Source organism: Rhynchophorus ferrugineus, unplaced genomic scaffold (genome assembly GCF_030347505.1).
Source record: "Rhynchophorus ferrugineus isolate W39M unplaced genomic scaffold, kcgeb_rfMv2 rfM4, whole genome shotgun sequence".
Taxonomy (NCBI): Eukaryota; Metazoa; Arthropoda; class Insecta; order Coleoptera; family Curculionidae; genus Rhynchophorus; species Rhynchophorus ferrugineus.
In genome coordinates, this window is record NW_027472583.1 from 17,398,201 (window position 1) to 17,417,647 (window position 19,447).

A 19,447-nucleotide genomic window follows, 5' to 3' on the forward strand; every position below is an offset into this window, starting at 1 on the left:
AATACTTTAGATGCTGGAGCTGTATTGGCGGAGATTTATTGGTCTTCCAAGATACGAACATGATCTTTCAATTCAATTTCTTAGTTCTTAAATAAAATACTAAATTTGTGTGGATATAAACTTTTTATTGGTAATAGAAGACACATAAATAACCCACTCCACAGATACCAATTTTTTATAAAAATTGACATCTATGTATAACCATTAATTTGAAGGAATTGCCATAATACACATAATTCATTGTCAAATCATCTAATAAGTTTACGTCGACAGTGGTAATCTCTGTTTACATTATGCGTTTAAATCTTTCCATTAGAAATTATTTATGCAGAACAATTCACCGCAATATCACATGGTAATTTAAAAGGATAAATGTTAAATTATTCAAGAGAAAACGTTAATATCACCCGGTCAGTTAATGATCAGGCTATCGATGTAGATAATTAATGACAATATCTGATTTTTTATTTATCGTCTTTAAACTTTGAACCTATTATTTTAATTCGAATGCTAACTAGAAAATTATGTCGAAGAACTATAGGATATCTATGATGAAAATTTATGACATCAAAATAAAAGCAGGTATGACTAACACGGAAATTGCCAAAAAGACCCACAAAATTGCCAAAAATAAAACACTATCAATTATAAATTTTACGTAAGCTAACTTTTTTAAATCATAATAATCATAGAAAAAGTAGAAAAATGGCTAATTGAGTCGCCATTTGTTTATTAAACTGTTAAACAAATTATCACTTTTAAAATGACTTGTCAAAAACACTCCGGACTGAATTATCCATTATTTTTCTTTATATTTAGCATATAAAGCTTCTATAATTTATCTCGATAAGCAATCCATCTAAGAAATGACTCTGAAGAACATTCAATTTTACGAATATATTATTTCGAACATAACGATATATATATATATATATATACTAAAGAATACTAAAAGAAAAATACTAAAAGTATATATTTGTAATTAAAAACAACTACATTGACTGTTGAATGCATATAATATTACCAAAATCATAATAAACTTACGTAGAATTAAAATAAATAACTAACAAAAAACAAGTGAGAAAGTGCTGTGTTTCATCATGGTAAAACTCAACTAGACCCTTCTTTGATAACCAATTAAAAATTGTGACAATTTATTCAAATTTTAATGTATCGACCTTATAAGCCCAGACCTAACAGATTGTTTTCTAAACAAGAAAGAGAAAATCATTTGGCTTGGTTTTTTAACTTGAAATCACAAAAATCTTTATCAATGGCATAACATGGCTCAGTCAGAAAAATGTTGAAACATTATCGATATGAAATCAAATTTATCCAGACATAAGCCCTTTCACTTGCTCACAATAGAACTTTAAACGTTGATTCACTTCGAAAGATGTAGAAGAATTTTAAGGAGTAACGTTATATCTTTTGGAAAGAAAATTTACAGTCTCGCATGAAGGGGCATTCTTCAGCTGAAGTTCCCCTGTATCTGATCTACACTGCTGATATCCCAATAACAAAAGAAACAGTACTTGGAACATTTGCCGATGACAGTTATTGTGGCAAAAGAGATATCTCTGCCTAAGGCTGTAGAAAAAGTACAAGTGCCAGTCAACAAGACCTACAAATCGACTAGAGATTGCAAAATACAGCTTAATAGGACAAAACCGAATTATATCACTTGACAGATGCTCAAAATAGCTCAGCATCCATCTTGATGTTAGATTAAATTAGAAACATTATCAGTAGATCAGACTCAAAATCAAACAACTGTACTAGTTAGTTGGAAGATTGATTTAAACCATGAAATAAGATTACTAAATCACAGCAGCATAGAAGGAATACAGCTATTGGACAACACTGGAAATCAGAAGATTGAAGCAAACCAAGTCACACGAACTTATATAGTGTAAAGTATTACTCTTAACTTTAACTTAAGCAGTGTAATTTTATTTTAACTTAGGAACTGATGTATTTATCCCATACTCGCCTTGCTTGTATATTCATGCAAGTACAAGAGAACAGTAACAATATATCAATATATAAATTAAGATTGTACTAAGCATATCTAATGTAAGATGTAATTAATTTTAAAAAATCATCAAATCAGAAAAAAGAAATATGAAAATATTGGGAATATCACATAATTATATCTAGAAATAACTTATTTGAACAACACCACGTGATACGTTAAAAATAAATGCCAGAGGAAATATTAATAAGTTAACTAATGATTAGCGATACTAAGTTTGTTAAGTATAAAAAATATGAAACAATATGGCACTCAGCGTTTAGAAAAAATAAAATGTTGCATTCCGAGGTATACATCAAGGTAAAAACACACCTCTCTGAAATGTTAAATAAATTCCGGCTCTGAGCCAAAGTAATTATTTTCACAAAACAAAAAAAAACGAAGAAAAACAAGCAGCATTTTCTTCAACTTATATATTTAAAAACAACATATGGGCTGTTTAAAAGAGTGTACCAAAGCATGATTAAATAAATATCTGTTATCAGGTAGTAACAGATGGTTGACAATACTATTCTAACTAGTGTGTATCTATTACCAATATGTAAATATGTGAAGATAAACGCACATGCAGAAAATAAGTTAGTTCTGTGTTTTAATAGTGTTTCTTTAATAAACCAGTAAAGGCCGGAATAATGCAATCCATTATTCACGCCTATTTCGATTGAAGTTTCACATACTACATTACGCACTCTGCAGTGCCGATATCCCAACAATAAAAGAAATATTACTCGAAACATGTGCTCACGATGAAGATACCAAAACATAATTATATCAAGTGAGGGTTGTCGAATTCATTAAACAGAATCAGCCAAATACCTGTATATCAATTTGGATAGTAAACTAAATTATATACATCATGTTACATAGAAAGCTGATAACATCAGACTCAAAATTAACCATCCGTACTGTTTAAGATACTCCCAATTTGACCTAAAACCAAAGAGATTGATCCATCAGTCCACAATAAACCCTATTTGGACTTATGGGGTGCAAATATGGGGTTATAAATCAATTCAATTAATCCAACGCTACCAAAACAAAGTTCTTCTATTAATTACTAATATTTATGGCTAATTTCTTACCAATGAAGTCACATGGAGTTATCCAAAATTTCGGGGTAAAACATGACAGAACGTTATGAAATCATAAAACATAAAGTAGTTATATTTACTATAGAAAGCGCAGAAAATCAGAAAATTTAAGCGAACCAAACCAGACGAAATTTTATGAAGTCTATAACTATTACCGTTAAATTTAGCTTAAGTAAGCCTAATTTAATTTTAATTTAGGAATGTATCGACTCGTCTTGCCTATTAATTGATCCAAGTACAAATGAAAAGTAGTAAACTTATAAATTAATTTATACTAAGCGTCTCTAATATAAAATAAAATAAAGAAATATTTAATGCTATGTCTTAATTGCATATATCCCAATTAGTACAACAGTACACTAAAATTTTAAGTGCCAGTAATTTAATTGAGTATTATTTATATAGATGAATATTATATAGAAAAGAAAAAATAAAATAAATGAAAAAAGTTATGTTCATAAATAAATCTAATAAATTTCTAGTATGTCTAGAATTGAATTTATGGATTCTGAATTTTCATTATATTTAGTGACAGAAGCTCAAATAATATATACGTATAAATATCCGCTTTTTGGTTTAATATAAACTTAACAATTCTGTTGTATAATGTCTGTTTGTGTATCTTAAGAAGCCCATACCAAATTTTACTCATTAGTAGATAATGATGAGTACATAATATTTAAAAATAAAACGATAAACATAGTTCTGATGACAGTCAACAAAAAATAATGAACTAAACATTCATTCATGTATGAAAATAAATATGTTTTTGCCCTATCATTGTAAAAAATATTTTTCTAAAATTATGATAATATGTCTATTCGAATCTGTGTCATAATTAAATTATCAATCAGTCGATAAGTCATATTTGCTTGGAAACCTAATGATCCCAGGTGGTCTCGTATAATTTTCACCAAGATACGTTAATTCAATTTTCAGGAAGGTGTAAAATACCTGCTAATAAATATATTTTTGATTTTATCTCCCTGGGGGGTCTTGGTACCAACGGAGACAATTAAATTATCACCTATTTGTCAATTACTTGTTTTTCCCAAATATTCTCGCATTATAGCGTTAAACTAATTATTTGCTGTTTTAAATAAAATGTAATAATTTTGTATAAAATCTAGTATGGCAATAGTAAAATATACGGTCTAGTATGTATTTATTTCAATTAAACTGATTTTTTAAATATAATAAGTCTCAAAATAATAAGTTGATGTTATACAACTATAAAAAAATAATGATAATACTTGTCAAAATACTTTATATAGCATCTGCTATTCAATAAAACATGATTGTATCAAGCCTACAAATTAAATTTAAGGTATTTACAACAAATGGTGTTACAGATGGTTAAGTTTTGCTTTTCATTTCAATATTAAGGAAGAGATGGCTGAAGATCATCCAATGTTGTAACAAAACTTATAGCAACTATGCTGAATCGAATTCAACGTGTGAATACCGGTTTCGACGTTTTAAAACAAGTTATTTTGACACAGAAGACAAAGAGCGTTCTTGTCAGCCACAAAAATATTAAGACGAGGACTTGAAGACTTTACTCGATGATTTCATTGCATAAAAGACGGCCGGAATACTTGCAAAAACACAACAGTGTGCAAAACCGGTGAAAACGTACTTGGAAATGGGGAAGTACTACCCCACCCGCCGTATTCTCCAAGCCTTGCTTCTTTTGATTACTATTCCAGACATGAGTCGTGACCTATTTGAGCAGCCCTTCACTTCTTATGAAGATACCAAAAAAATGGGTAAATTTATGGATAACCTCAAAAGATAATCGTTCTTTCGAGACAGAATTCGATGTAGAAAGTAGTGACTTCGATGGGCAATACTTGGAATAACACATTGTACCGATTTTTCACAATAAAGCTTCAAATTAAAAAAATCCTTTAAAACTAATTCATAGGCCTAATATTATCGAATTTGAACTGCGACATCTTTGACTTTTTGATGTTGAGAACGTAAATTAACGCAGATTTTGGATATAACACGAGTTATCAATCATTGACATCAAACAAATACAAGCTTTCACACCTATAACGATATTCAAACAGTGGATTAACTTAATAGCGATCCTACAGCGCTAACCACTTCTGATGCGAAATATATTGATATGCTCGTTACATTATTAAAAAAACAACAAACATGTGTATTACTTCCTAAATGACATCAAGGTTTAGTTGGGCCGAATTGTAATTTAATTGTGTAATTTAATTTAATGTATAATTTTTTTTTAATTTTTACACTTTTGACACATAACTTTGATTCACAATGAATGAAATTGAATTGCGAGCAACTTGCGTATATCTTTTATATAACAATTTTTAACTCAAAAATAGTACTATTTGATAATGATCCAATTAAACAACAAATAGTTAAAATATATTAGGCCATATATGAATTAAAATTTCAACAGCTAAGAAACTTAATATGTAAGATACACATATCAACATTATATTATAATGTACTACTAACCAATAAAATAAACTTACCGCCTTTACAAGGCAATCGGTGAGTACTGTGTTGGGCTCGATATCCTTTGATGATTTCGTACTCGCCATTATCTCTCTTGATCGGGAAAGCCACTTCAATGATATGATCACAATGCTCCATGTGGGTGAGGATGCCTTTTACCTTTGCTTTGCGTTGTTCCAATGTCAATTTAGAACCTTTAACTTTGGAAAGATCCTCGACGAGCTTATCCTCGACCAGGACGCACGCTTTGTGGAAAAAATACTCCACCATGTCGAAGAAACGGGGATTGGGGTTGTCAGGCATGTCCTGTATTACGATAATTATGACATTAATTAAATTTAATATGGTCATATCTACACGTATTAAAGGATAAACAGTAATCTAAATATTCCATGAAAAATAATTAATACACCAATATTTTCAGGATTAAAACGTTTTAGAGGTGATTTTTTCCTACAAGCAAAAAACATAAATTGGGTTTCACTCTATTTTTTTAAAAGAACAAATTAATTAACATAAATTTATGTTTAAAAAACCTTTATAGTAAAACCCTCACTTTTTGCATAGACTTACATTAATTTGACATAAAAAAATACTTATAACTGACTCTACTCATTTGTTATACTTTCTTGTCTGTGTGTTTCTCATTAAATACGACATATATTTCAAAATAAATAACATGGAATATTTCAATAATCAACATTCAGGAAAATCTTAAAAATTATTAAAACCCAAGTGTTTATAATAAGACGTTACGATTATCATCGTTTATTTTTGTGAAATAAGCATTTAATCCATAAATTCACTAAAGCGAACTTTTATTCTTAAAATATAACACATGAGCTTAAAACATAAATATTAAGATGAAATATAACCCACCTGCAGACGATCAGGTATAACGTGTTCGGCGTAAGTTCTTCCCTGGGTTATGTTATTTGTAGCGGCTGGCAGAACTTTGAGAATCGATCCCAGGTCTCCCTTTAAGGGAGAAGCAGCTTTTGACACCAAGCTAAGCATTTTGGCGGTAGTAGTTGCGTAATGCAAATAACCTCCCCGTAATTAGCCCGACTCCCGGTTCTCCAAATTTAAGTTACAGACCAGAACCTTCGAATGCCGCCGATAGACTGGCGAGAAATTAACACCGCTACCGAATATCACTGCTCGCAGAAACACCCACAGTTGGAGAACATCGTCCTAATGTTGTCAAGTTTACAGCAGCTTGCGATTGATATTAAAATAGTGTACATTAAGAATTGTATGATATGTGAAGCTTTTTTGTTCAATTTGACATCAGTGCATTAACTGATCTTGTTTTAATTTTTTCTTATATTCCAATACAGAGCTTTTGATTTTCACCTAGAATCTTTTTAATATATTTTCTTACTAGTAAAATTTTTTAACCAAAACTTCATATTAATACCAACAGATTATATTGACGTTTTTATTTGGAAAGTACCTTATAAACATAATAAACAAACTGGTGACATTTGGAAAATGTATTCGTAGTCATCTAAACACGAATATTTCAAATTTTAGGTTATAGTTTCTGCTGATTTGTCAATGATAACCATAGACTTACTGTATGACCATAGCATATTAGTTTTTTTCTATGATATTAGTTCACCAAAAAAGTGATAAATATATTTCATAGAATAAATATATTCTTGTCACGATGGATGTTACTACTCTGTTTAAAGCTTGCGTTAAAACTGTGATCACAACAAATAAGAACTTTGGAGGAAATGTACCAAAAAGTAATATTTTGAAGAACAGCAACAAAGACGTACATTTAAAGAAAGCTAAAGAAATAATACGACAAATCACTACTTTACAAACATTTTTACTTGACAATAAAGCTGCTTATTTAAATGTAATAAATTATTTATCTACTAATAAAACAATGACAGAAATTGATAGGGAAAAAGTAGATTTAATGGCAGAAAATATTATTAGTACTTGTACAAACTTGATTAGTGATTATAAAACAGAAATTCACGATATTGCAGATAGTGAACAGCGACTAGAACATTATCATAATGTAATTGGATCATTAGAAAGGTATCTAAAGGCTGTGTCAAAAATATATGCTGAAGCAAAAGCTGTAAGAGTTAAGCGAGTAATAGATACACACAAGTTGTCAAAATTAGAAACTAAACCTCACAAAACAGGTATAGATACAAATAAAGTTACTAGTAATATGATTGGATCTGGTGACTCAGCTGCAATTAAAAATGAGACCAATATTTCACAACCTCCCTTATTAAATTTTGATAATGAACTTAGTACAGAAGATATGCAAATGTTTGAAGAAGAAAATGAACATTTATTTAATGAACTTAATAATATTTCTGGAGAGGTAAAATATAAATATGTATTAATCAATTTTAATGTTAAGATTAACACAATTTTAGGTACAACAAATGGAAAGTAAAGTTGTCCATATAGCTGAGTTACAACAACTATTTACTGAAAAAGTGTTACAACAAGAAAAGGATATTGAAAGAATTGCTGAAACTGTTGTTGGTTCTACTGAAAACATAAAAGATGCTAACAAACAGATTAAACAAGCAATACAAAGAAATGCTGGGTTAAGAGTATGGATTCTCTTTTTCCTATTAGTTATGTCATTTAGCTTATTATTTTTGGACTGGTATAATGATTAATAAAATAAATGTTAACAAACATGGTTAAATAAAACACTTTCTTATTGTTATAAAATATTTACTTATAATATTACTACTTATGAATAAATATCAAGGCACATTGTGCTAAAGCATAATACTTTTTACTTGAGTAGTTCTCTCTTTATGAGAGTAATTTCTACTCAAATTCTGGAATGTCATCAAAAGAATAACCTGGAACTTCTTTATAAGCATAATAAGCAATCCTAACATGATAGGCACCTGGGATAAACATTATGATACCTAATATAATCATTGGCCACATCCTGTCAGGATATTGTAGCACAATCCTTCCGCTAATAGCTAATGAGCCAAAAACTAAAAGACTAGTTCCTACAACTAAAAGATGAATAATTAGTAATTTTGGATCTTATTTTAATGTCTAAAAATTCTAACCTAGCAATAAAGTTGCTAAAATAATTGCCTTCCAAGGTACTTTTTGGGCAGGCAATTGAAATTGGGCATCAACAAATCCATTATCCCCTGTTGATAATTTTAAATAATCCTGATTTTTGGGTCTCTTGCGCGTATTAGCTAAGTCATCAAAGTATTCTAAAAATTAGAACTTAATATTATATTCATATAATTTGGGACATTACCTGATATGGAATACAAGCTCATTATCACAATAGAATAAAAAATCAGTTCAACTCATAGATTGATTTAGACTTCAACCTTTTTTATTGATTAACACATTAATTTTAGTAACCCAGACAGTATAAATATAATCTATAGAACATAATACATTATCTTTGGTTGCCTGTCGGATTTGCTATAATCATCCAATTATTACTTTTTCAATTAAATTCAGATATGAGATTATATTTTACCTTAACAGGAAAAAAATAAAATTCTCTTTTATTCTATATAATTGTTAAAACACTAAAAATTAACACTAAACCCTACCTATAACCCTAGTTTATTTATTTTTTATATTTTATCATTTAATCAGTTATCTTACTAATATTATTAAAATACGTTTGCAATTAGGTTCCATTATTCCATTCTCATTAATAAATCCAAATTAACACTAAAATATTTTATTAATTTTGCATTAGCATTTGTTTTATCTTTTACCTCAAACTTGTTGAATCCTAATCATAGAAAAAAATCCTAATCATAGAAAAAAATCCTAATTGTCTCTAATTTTTTAATTAATATCACATAGATTACTCTATGATTAATATGTTATTTAAAGATTTTGTGACTATATCGATAGTCCATAATTTTATTCGATTATTCTCATCACTAATTATATATTTCGATATAGTTTTTAAATGTTTAATAGTGTCAACGGTAAATTTAATATAAAAGGCGGTAAAGTTTTAGAGTGAAAACTTAAGACTTTCATTTAGAGGTGTTGTGTGTTAATACTGTTAATGAAAGTTGTAAAAGCAAGCAAGTGACTAAAAGTTTATTGGTGTTGTGGCTGTGATTTCAAACCGAGATTAAATTCAGAATGAATTCTAACCTAGTGCGTCAACGTTTCACTTACAAAGACTTACTTTTGAGGAAATTGTCGTACGCAGTGGTTTCCAGTATATTTTCACAATTAGTTATTTTATCATTTTATGTTTTTTTGACAAACATTGATGTATTCCATCCGTTAAAGTGGATATTTTCAAGTCTTGGAATGCTAACATCATTCAGCACATTGCTGTTTCTTATACCTTTTTTAACAATAATTTTCGGGCAAAGTTTAATCTGTGCTAAAGACTATGTTATTAAATCGTCTTATTGTTCTACGAGATTTCAAAAATTTATTGCTACATTTTCAATACATAATTTAATATTGTCATTACTTCACATAACCGTAGGAGCAGCATTAACTTGGTTATTTTTATCAGTTCCTGGTGGAAAGTATAGAAGTCTGATAGAAGATTGTAATGAAAAAGTGTACTGCTTAAATGAAGGTGCATTTTTTTTAGTGCTTAGTGGATTTTGGACTGGATTTTATTTTTTTGTTAAAATATATATTGCAGAAAAAAATTTAAGTTTCCCAGTGATACATCAAAGAAAATTTTTGCAGCTGAAATCTCATTTAATTAATCTTATAAAAGATTCTATTATACAATCATTTTGGCCATCATTATATTTTGTTATTCTATATTACATCCAAGGCAAATCTCTAACAGAGTCTTTTAGAGCTATTTTTGGTTTGTTAGAGTTTGAACAAAAACCCAGTGTCTTTATTTATATTGATCTGTGGTTTTTTAGTGCATTGTACTATTTTAATATGAATTTGATGAGATTTTATTTCAATTTATTTTTAACTGAACCTGTACAGTTTCCACTAGTGAGAAACCAAAATGAGAATTTAACATTACAAGAGAGTATTACAAATTATGATTGGCCCATAGTGCAAAATTTGGCATGTCTAGACCTTCACTTGTTAGCGCAATGGTCAAATTTAAGAAGACAAGTGTTTTTTACCCTCTCAAATCCTGGAGGACATCCACACAACTGGAACTCTTTGGTTGAGAATACATTAAGGCTCATCAAAGAATATACAGATTTATTAAATAAAACCATAGATGTACCAGAAAAGAAAATTAATACACCAATTGTTCAAGCCCCTCTTATCCAAAGTCCTGATCGTTTTAGAAATCTTCGAAACATGGCATTGTATGACCAAGATTATAATTTTATAGAAGTTTCAAAACCTCCATTAGCTAAATTTTCTTTCTCCGCTACAGTTATAACGAAGATATCAGAAAAATTTACAAATATTCTAGAGTTTGTAAAACTGATTTTGGGAATTAAGTTTCTGTTTGGAGAACTTCCGCAAGCTAACGTTCGAAAATGTTTAGCTAATGGTCACTTGATCATTTGGGCCTCACAAGGTATTGCTGATATAGTCAGTGCTTCATTGACAGAAGATAAATTCGGTGTAGTTCAAAAGGATCTACCGGCAATTATTACCAGCCTTGTAAGTTTAAAACAGAGTCTGGAAAAATTAAACAAAGTACCAGCTTTAACAAGGAAAATGGTTGGTTATGACGATTTTAACTATCAAATGAAAGGAGCAGTGACAGCAGCGGTTAAACGTAGTCTTTTTAATATCTGCCGAACCTTTGAAGCTTATATGCAAGATATTCCTCTTAGCAAGGACATTGCTCAATATCTGCAAGTACACATCATTTGTAAAGCATAACCGCTTAAATTGTTAGTACTTTTGTATGGAATGTTATTAACTAATTATTACTATTTGTGTAACTAATAAATTATTTTTGAAAAGCTGTCTTTTATTCTGATACTAAAGGTATCTAGTACATTTTTTGGAAAGTAAATTTAACTTGTAACATTGTTTATATTATTATTCGAAATGTAGTTCATTTCAAGGCACGCAGTCTATATTTTACCTGAGGTATTTTACGGGTTTTGATAGGCAGTGGATACTCCTAATAACTAAATAGATCAACTATGTTTCGGCACAATCTGCTATGCCGTTTTCAACTCTTGTTAGTTACTTATTTGTTATAGGAATTGAACTCTTTGTTGAACATTTCAAACCATCGATACGGATACCTTATTAACCTAAGTTAAAGCATATATTTTAATTTTTATCGTTTGCTGGACATAAAGATCCTACAGGGATATAGCAGATAAATCAGCATAGGCATCACTACACCTGAAAAAGTTGTTTATAAAAGTTTTTATACAATCAAAGTGGTCAACAGTAGAAGAGAAGCTGTATATAAAAGAACACTTTACCAAATAAAGTTTTCATCTATGTATGAATTGATAAAGAACAGATTCATTTTAATCAATCCCTTAAACTAAAATTATGAGTAATTTCGTAGTCAAAGTTTTATTGTGTGAAGTTCCTATTGTATCTAGTAAGTATATATTTTAAAGAGAATATTTCATTTAATGTTCTTTTGTTAATAGGGTAATTATTGCCCTATTATATATGCCTATGTTTATAGATGAAATAGCAGAAATATGTTTTAGTTTGAGATTATAATATATGACTCATGATTATAATAATCGACGTCTACCTAATACCGTGGATATTCCGAATAAGCGAAAATATCTTAAGAGATAATGGTTATACTTTCTTGAAAAACCTGCTAACTCAAAACTCACATAAAGTCAAATTACAATATTAAATTGGATATGCAATTGAACATATTTTAAAGATTTTTTATAAAGTAACATTAAATTTAATTATTGTACTTATACATAATTTTTAGTATATCATATTTTTTTAATTATTAATTTGTTTATTTGGGACAGTTTTTAGATAATTTTTAATATGACATGATATTTTATCCTGACAATTGACTTTATAAAAGATATTGAGTAAGAATGTTCAAAGCAAAATTTAATTTTTATTTTCAAGAGCAAATGTTATATATAACCCAACAACTGGATTTATATACTTTATTTAAATGTTAACATTTTATTATATTAATTATATTTTATAAGCGCATTTATTACAGTTTTTGTTAGAGGTGAGGGAAGTACTAATTATTTTTTAACCATAAACAAACAATATTTTAAATTTTATATCTAAAGCAATAATATAAATCATTATACACTAATGCTACTAATAATACTCTATAAATTAGGGAAAATGAGTAGTCTCCTTTTTTACTTAAAATTAATACTATTTTGCTAACGGTGATTTATTCATCACAGTAATATACAGAAATTAAATGAATACAACAGTTTGGCATTAGGTAGCACATTAATATTGGATCTCTCAATGACATGAGAAATTGTAGAAGTAGCCTTTCCATTATAAATAATTTAGGTTAAATTGTTTTTAAATATCAAATAGCGAATATACAACAAAATTTTGATTTATTGTTATCATTTCATAATTGATAAAGGTATTACATTCTTCAAAATGTTATAAAAAGATTAGATTGGCATAAAAAGCAACTTAATTTTATTATTTGAAATAAAACTATTCTTTCATTTACAAAAATATAAACTTTAATCAATTAGGTATTCTCCATTTTGTGCAATAACTTTTTTCCATCTTTCTGGCAACTTCATGATTCCGCGCTCATAAAAATCTTGTTTTTTATCAGCCAAAAACTTGACTAAATGCGAATTTAGATCATCATAGTTACCGAATGTTTTACCATTTAAAGAATTTTGCAAATTTCGAAGCAAATGGTAATCAGATGGCGCGAGATCTGGACTATAAACTGGATGTGACATTACTTCCCAACCGAGCTCTAATAATTTACTACATGTAACAAAACATGTACGTAGTCTTGTGTTATCATGGTGAAAAACAATTCCTTTGTGACTCATGAGGTCTGAACGCTTTTGTTTCAATGCTTCATCCAGTTTTGCCAATTGCTTACAATATACATCTGAACTAATTGCCTGATTATTTGGAAGCATTTCCAAATACACCATGCCTTTATGGTCCCACCAAACTGACACCATGACCTTTTTTTGATGAACTTCTGATTTCAATGAATCTCGCCTTGATCCATCATGCTTTGGCCATGATCTTTTCTGAGTCACATTGTAGTATACCCATTTTACATCACCAGTGACAATTCTTTCTAAAAAAGGATCATGTTCATTATGTTTGAGATGCATATCGCAGATACTAATTCGTTGTGTTAAATGAATCTCTTTCAATTCATGTGGCACCCATATATTGAACTTTTTTACAAATCCAAGACCTTTCAAGTGACTTTCAATTGTTGTGTGGGATACTTTCAATTTTTTTGCAATATCTCGTACAGTTATATGATGATCCTCCTGAATTATAGTTTCAATTTGATCATCATCAACAGGTTCTGTTAATTCATTGGAACATTGGTCTTCTTTAAGACAAAAATCTCCGGAACGGAATTTTGCAAACCAATTCTGACACTTGAGCTCTGTTATACAGTCAACACCGTAAACTTCGCAAATTTCTCTACGAGCATCAGCAACTTTCAACCCCTTACGGAAATAAAATAACAAAATGTTGGGAATATGTTTGTTTTTCCAGTCCATAATTTTAAATGTATCTTACTGTTAGAGTCAAAACTGTAAGTAATACAGAGTTCAGATATGTTGAATAAACTTAAATCACTGAAATAATAAAAACTTAAAATATGGAAATTAAAATTACTGGTGATCAGAAAACATATAGAACAATTTTATATATTTTGTACCAGAGTTATAAATGGTTATAAACAAAATTAGCGTTGGGAACTATCGACTGAAAACAGTCGATAGTTAAAAAATTAGCGACTGAAAATAGTAATTGCTTTGCAGAGTTCAACGGTTTTTATAAATTGGAGATGTCAGACGAAGATGTACGAACCCTTTCCTCTATAAATTGTGAGAGAGGAAAGACCGGAGATAATTACTTGGAGCAGTTAATTTTATTTGTGCTTATATATACCAATGGTAGTATAAGTGAGACGGAGATATAAAAACATATTTTTTCACTCTTTCATTAATTCTTCATTCTTTCAATTTTTTCTATGGTACTAACTTTAAAGAAGAAAAGGAAAAATAATTACTGAATACTATTAATGTGCAATTAATAATTTCATTTTAAAGGATGTAGAATTACTTTTATATTTGAATGTTCCGTGGATATGTAAAAAGGAATGGCATTTTTATATGGAATGGAATTATACTCCACAAATGTTTTATGGTATTTTAATATGTTAATTGCTATTTTCAAATAATATACTATAATAAATATAGACGATACAATGGATGTCAAAGAAAACCTTAAAAGTGAAGAAACTGTACCATAACTATAAATACTAAATAAAAATTAAACATTTACCTAATCATAGAAAAATAAACTAATTTATGACATAATTAAAAATGATCGCACAATAACTACTTGAGCTTTTTTAAATAAAGTAAATGCTTTATTTATTATTGAACGGAAATATTTTTCAACTAAATTCGAAAGAAGCTAGCTTGGTGGCGTAGTGGTAAAGGCGATGAGACGGTCCTCCTACTGTTAAGGTAGCCGCCGGTGGTTCGAATCCTGCTGGGTCGTAAATTTGTATTTGTAATCGTTTAAAATTTGTAAATGTTTCTAGACAACAAAGAAAATGATCCCAGTCACGCCAGCAGTAACCATGCTGGATAAGACCGGATGTCTTCTGGGATGATTTCTAAAGTTCGCCAGTCGGTAGGCTTAATGCTGAAGACCGTGGTTCGGTGCCCGCGTTAAACTTTAGGCCCAGTCCAGATAAACTCATAGTTGGTAAAAGGAGACTTCTTTAAATATATATTTTTAAAAAATCGAGAGAGTAATCCAAATATTACCTATTATTGCCGTAAAAACAGTATTTTACTATTTATCATTCACAATTTTAATCTTTTTACCCTTTTACATTAACAATCTTGAAAAATATCGCTCCTAAACTCTGCTATATTAATATACAATATATTATTATTTACAAGCAAACTACAAAAAAATTATAAAACTATATATATTACATATAAATCTATGTAAGCATAAATTGGGTACATTTTTATCAAAGTCGCGGCTAGGACGACAGAGCCAGAACGTTAAACATCAGTTGAATGAAACTAGTAGAACATAAATAATAACTAAAAGTACATGACTGAAACAGAAACAGTCCGATAGTAAATAATAACAAAATCAGTCAGACCGAAAATAGCGACAGAAACCAGTCGACTGAAACAGTCACTAGTAAAAAGTAGTAAAATCAGCCGAACCAAAAATAGCGCCTGAAACAGTTGATAGTAAAAAGTAGTCAATTACTGAACAATTGATAGTCGATAGTTCCCAACACTAAATTAAATATAAAGAGGCTATTGGTCTTAAAATACGCCCCCGTTTAATATAAGGGGTGCCACAAACAATTTAAAATGTTCCTGTTTTTGATATTCAAAATATTATTTCGATATATCAGAATATAAAATATTCATATAATTCAATAAAAATATCGAGGACGGAATTTATTTGTGTGAAAATTTTTCTAACGAAAATTATTAATTCTAAGCTTATTGTCATTGTTTTGTTTTAAGCTCAGAAATAACATCAGCGGTTGCAAATTTAAACACGATTTATTTCAAATATCTCTCTCTAGAACCTTAATTGAATTTTCCTGTCATCTAGTTGTACAATTTTGAAACATTACGGTTCGACCTTTTTGAATATGTACCGATATTTAATATCGAAGCGGTGGCTATGGCAAGCGGAGATGTACTTTAAGCCCAAATACTAATGGGCTTTGATTTTTAAAATAGGGATCACAAAAGAGAATTTTTAATCCTCAATTTTTTCAATAACCGATTTAGCACCATTCGATTTACTTCAACATTTGCAGAAACTCAATGTAAAATACTCATTAATTACGAAAAACTAAGTTTCTAAAACAATAAAAAATCTAATTAAGTATGCATTTTTATAATAATGAAATATTATTTTATAATAGAATTGAAGTTATCTATTGAACACATTTGAGGAAATTTCATATCAAAATAGTATGAGTTCATCATATTAGCATTTAGTGTAACATTAATAAAACAACTTAAAAACTATAAGATCTTAAAAATATTTTTTATTAGGTTTATTTTGTTTATAATTATTAAATTTACTTCTAAAATCTCCTTCCCTTTGGTAGCTAGTGCGGTTATTTTTGGGACGTTTTTGCCCTAAAACCATTAAGAGTGACTCAAATGTTGAGTTAAATGCCAAATACAAACCTTTATTATTAGAATTTACCAATTCTGGATTTGGACAATGCGTAAGTCCAAAGGAATAGGCAATATTTTTCAAGTTTAACTTATTGATATCAAAAACGATTTTTGATTGGTGGGATTCATATGCTTTCATATATGAAAAATAGGCTTCTCTGGCTAATTTTTTTAGATAAGGATTGCTATCTACCACTTTTTCCACCTAAAGATAAAATGTGTTAAACATTAAAATTAATATTTAATAATAACAACCTGTTGTTTGACATTGGCGAGTTTGTTCCACTGTATGTTGTATTCATTAAGTGGAATTTTAGATTGTTTCAGATACCACAAATATCCAATTTCTTCTGGCAATAACATTAGAAGTGCATTACCACTGGTGCCTGTACACATATATGTATTAAGAGAATAGTTTAATAATTTTCTTTTATTATACCTCCCCTAGCTGTACGACCTACTCTATGGATATATTCTTTAGGATCATCAGAAGGATCATACTGTACAATCCAATCAACTACAGGTATGTCTAAGCCTCTTGCAGCAACATCAGTGCACAATAAAGTTCCAGTTTTGGCATTAGAAAATTGAAAAAACGTTCTAGTTCGTTTTGTTTGTTTTTGCTTCCCCTAAAAAATGTATTTGTTTAACTGCCAGCTGGATATGGGATGTTAACTTACATGAATACACATAACAGATAAATCAATATAATTTAATAATTTGTAGTGATATTCTACAGATGTACATGAACTGAAGAACACCATTACCTTCTTTTTTTTGTGCTTTTTTAAAAATGTATATAAGAATTGGAGACGTAATTCTGGAGGACATAAAACATATCCCTGTTGAAGACCTATGAATATTTTAAATTACGAAATAAGAATACAAACTAGAATTTTTTTTACATACCTTCAACAGTTGATTCTTGTTTAATATCACCTACATCAACATAAATTGGCTCCTTTTTAAAAGCTAATTTTTTTAACATTTCTGTTTTTTGGCTCTGAGTAGCACTAAATAACATTGTTTGTCTTTTTTCTGAAACATGATTATATAATTTCAACGCTTTACATTTATATCAGTCTTTACTTGGAAGAATGTTTAAAATCTGTGTTATTTCTGCCTCAAACCCAATTTCTAATATTCTGTCTACTTCATCAATTATTAGACATTGCAGATTTTTATATATAAAATCAGGTGTATTTTGTAAATGATCCAGCAGCCTAAAAAATATCATGCATATATAAATATTAAACATAATTTGTCACATACCTTCCTGGGGTTGCTACTAATATATTTATACCATTTGACAATTTTTTAACTTCAACTTTTCTATCCGCCCCTCCCATAATAAGACCATGAGTATGATGATGGTGAGCCATTAATTCCTTTAAAACTCCAAATGTTTGCATAGATAATTCTCTGGTTGGGGTTATTATAATCACACCAGCTCCTAGAAATGTATTGTTATTAAAGAGAACAATTTGTTCATAATCATACCATTTCTATGTTTAAATCTCAGATTATACATTAATTCTACTGCAGGTATTAAAAATGCTAATGTTTTTCCAGATCCTGTTTTTGCAGTACCTACTAAATCATTTCCTAAAAGTTACTGGTTAATAGGAATTTATAAATATTATTTAGTTCTATTCAACCTTCAAGCAAAGAGGGTATAGTCTTAAACTGTATATCAGTCATTGTAGAGAAGCCCATGTCATTTATAGCCTTTAAAGTATTTTCAGAAACAAAACCCTTTAATGAAGTAAAGGCTCTTGTTATAACATCTACTAATTTTTCCTTGGGTTTTTCCACATCTTCATCATTTGATTCTATCTCTTTGTTATTATCATTTGGTTCTACATCGTTCTTCCTCTTTTCTGTAAAGCACACACTATTAAAAAAACTTGTAAAAAATTACTATGGTAAATTTCATCATCATTCTTTTAGTAGAAGCAAAAAAATTACTTTCTATGTTCAGGTCATTATCTAATTTTGCTACTCGTTTTCCTAGTTTGACAATAGGGATATCCTTTTCAACTTCACCTAAAAATATTACTTATAGATACTAATATTTTCTACAAAATAAATAAGTACCTTCACTGATTTGTATTGGTGGGTTATTGTCATTCTGGTTCATTAATTTAAGCTTGTTTTTTTCTCTTTTTTTAATTTTTCTCATTAAAATTTTTTCTGATAACGACATTTTCCTAAAATGGGATGGTAAATCTTATTTTCTATAATACAGGCTTAACGATACACAAAGGATACAGGTTATAATCCCAGAAAAAGCTCTAAAAATAAAATAATTTTATATCTATTTTTTGGTTATATTCACAAAGTTTAAAGAAATATATGATCGGCACTAGAGATGCTGCAAAAATATCGATATTTTTGGCGAATATTTTTTGACCAATGTATCGATATTTTTGTAAGCCAATATTTTTCGATATTTTTTCAAAAAAAATAAATATATTTCTTAGACA

At 29.0% G+C, this 19,447-nt stretch overlaps 5 protein-coding genes across 9 annotated transcripts in view; 2 read left to right on the forward strand and 3 right to left on the reverse strand.

Annotated features, from left to right (window-relative positions):
* Gdh (glutamate dehydrogenase, mitochondrial) overlaps window positions 1–7,134 on the reverse strand; it is a 28,479-nt gene extending 21,345 nt beyond the window's left edge. For 4 of the 5 annotated variants that reach the window (XM_076402773.1, XM_076402775.1, XM_076402778.1 and 1 more), the window contains exons 1-2: window positions 6,502–7,080; window positions 5,640–5,928 (exon numbers count right to left, since the gene is read on the reverse strand). In XM_076402773.1, the coding sequence (XP_076258888.1) occupies window positions 5,640–5,928; window positions 6,502–6,639 (427 nt within the window). In that variant the 5' untranslated portion in view covers window positions 6,640–7,080. Of the gene's footprint in view, window positions 1–5,639; window positions 5,929–6,501 lie in introns of all 5 variants that reach the window. The other variant, XM_076402774.1, reaches the window with a different exon arrangement.
* A 28-nt stretch (window positions 7,135–7,162) lies between these two features.
* Syx18 (Syntaxin 18) lies at window positions 7,163–8,340 on the forward strand. Its single transcript, XM_076402780.1, has 2 exons — window positions 7,163–7,978; window positions 8,034–8,340. The coding sequence occupies exons 1-2, from the start codon at window positions 7,295–7,297 to the stop codon at window positions 8,283–8,285; spliced, it is 936 nt and encodes a 311-aa protein (XP_076258895.1). The 5' UTR covers window positions 7,163–7,294; the 3' UTR covers window positions 8,286–8,340.
* On the reverse strand, window positions 8,323–9,069 carry LOC143195532 (transmembrane protein 230). The gene is made up of 3 exons (XM_076402782.1): window positions 8,903–9,069; window positions 8,700–8,855; window positions 8,323–8,642 (listed from the first exon to the last, which is right to left on the reverse strand). The coding sequence occupies exons 1-3, from the start codon at window positions 8,922–8,924 to the stop codon at window positions 8,443–8,445; spliced, it is 378 nt and encodes a 125-aa protein (XP_076258897.1). The 5' UTR covers window positions 8,925–9,069; the 3' UTR covers window positions 8,323–8,442.
* Window positions 9,070–9,595: 526 nt separating this feature from the next.
* On the forward strand, window positions 9,596–11,540 carry Ndc1 (Nuclear division cycle 1). Its single transcript, XM_076402781.1, has one exon. It carries the CDS (start codon window positions 9,763–9,765, stop codon window positions 11,455–11,457), a length of 1,695 nt encoding a protein of 564 aa, XP_076258896.1. The 5' UTR covers window positions 9,596–9,762; the 3' UTR covers window positions 11,458–11,540.
* A 5,260-nt stretch (window positions 11,541–16,800) lies between these two features.
* On the reverse strand, window positions 16,801–19,322 carry LOC143195533 (uncharacterized). Its single transcript, XM_076402783.1, has 12 exons — window positions 19,059–19,322; window positions 18,930–19,007; window positions 18,620–18,841; window positions 18,462–18,566; window positions 18,234–18,414; window positions 18,051–18,184; window positions 17,871–17,999; window positions 17,642–17,814; window positions 17,401–17,590; window positions 17,217–17,347; window positions 16,971–17,166; window positions 16,801–16,919 (listed from the first exon to the last, which is right to left on the reverse strand). The coding sequence occupies exons 1-12, from the start codon at window positions 19,165–19,167 to the stop codon at window positions 16,813–16,815; spliced, it is 1,755 nt and encodes a 584-aa protein (XP_076258898.1). The 5' UTR covers window positions 19,168–19,322; the 3' UTR covers window positions 16,801–16,812.
* Window positions 19,323–19,447: the final 125 nt, after the last annotated feature.

Excerpts from the sequence above, each read along its gene's own strand:
- Ndc1 (XM_076402781.1), top strand. The coding sequence starts at position 9,763 with ATGAATTCTAACCTAGTGCGTCAACGTTTCACTTACAAAGACTTACTT.
- Syx18 (XM_076402780.1), top strand. The coding sequence starts at position 7,295 with ATGGATGTTACTACTCTGTTTAAAGCTTGCGTTAAAACTGTGATCACA. Across the intron at positions 7,979-8,033 it reads TTAATAATATTTCTGGAGAG|GTACAACAAATGGAAAGTAA; the intron begins GTAAAATATAAA and ends ACACAATTTTAG.
- LOC143195533 (XM_076402783.1), bottom strand. The coding sequence starts at position 19,167 with ATGTCGTTATCAGAAAAAATTTTAATGAGAAAAATTAAAAAAAGAGAA. Across the intron at positions 18,415-18,461 it reads GAGATTTAAACATAGAAATG|GAGCTGGTGTGATTATAATA; the intron begins GTATGATTATGA and ends ATACATTTCTAG. Across the intron at positions 18,000-18,050 it reads GATTTTAAACATTCTTCCAA|AAAAAAGACAAACAATGTTA; the intron begins GTAAAGACTGAT and ends ATCATGTTTCAG.
- LOC143195532 (XM_076402782.1), bottom strand. The coding sequence starts at position 8,924 with ATGAGCTTGTATTCCATATCAG. Across the intron at positions 8,856-8,902 it reads GAGCTTGTATTCCATATCAG|AATACTTTGATGACTTAGCT; the intron begins GTAATGTCCCAA and ends TCTAATTTTTAG. Across the intron at positions 8,643-8,699 it reads TTTAGCAACTTTATTGCTAG|TTGTAGGAACTAGTCTTTTA; the intron begins GTTAGAATTTTT and ends TTCATCTTTTAG.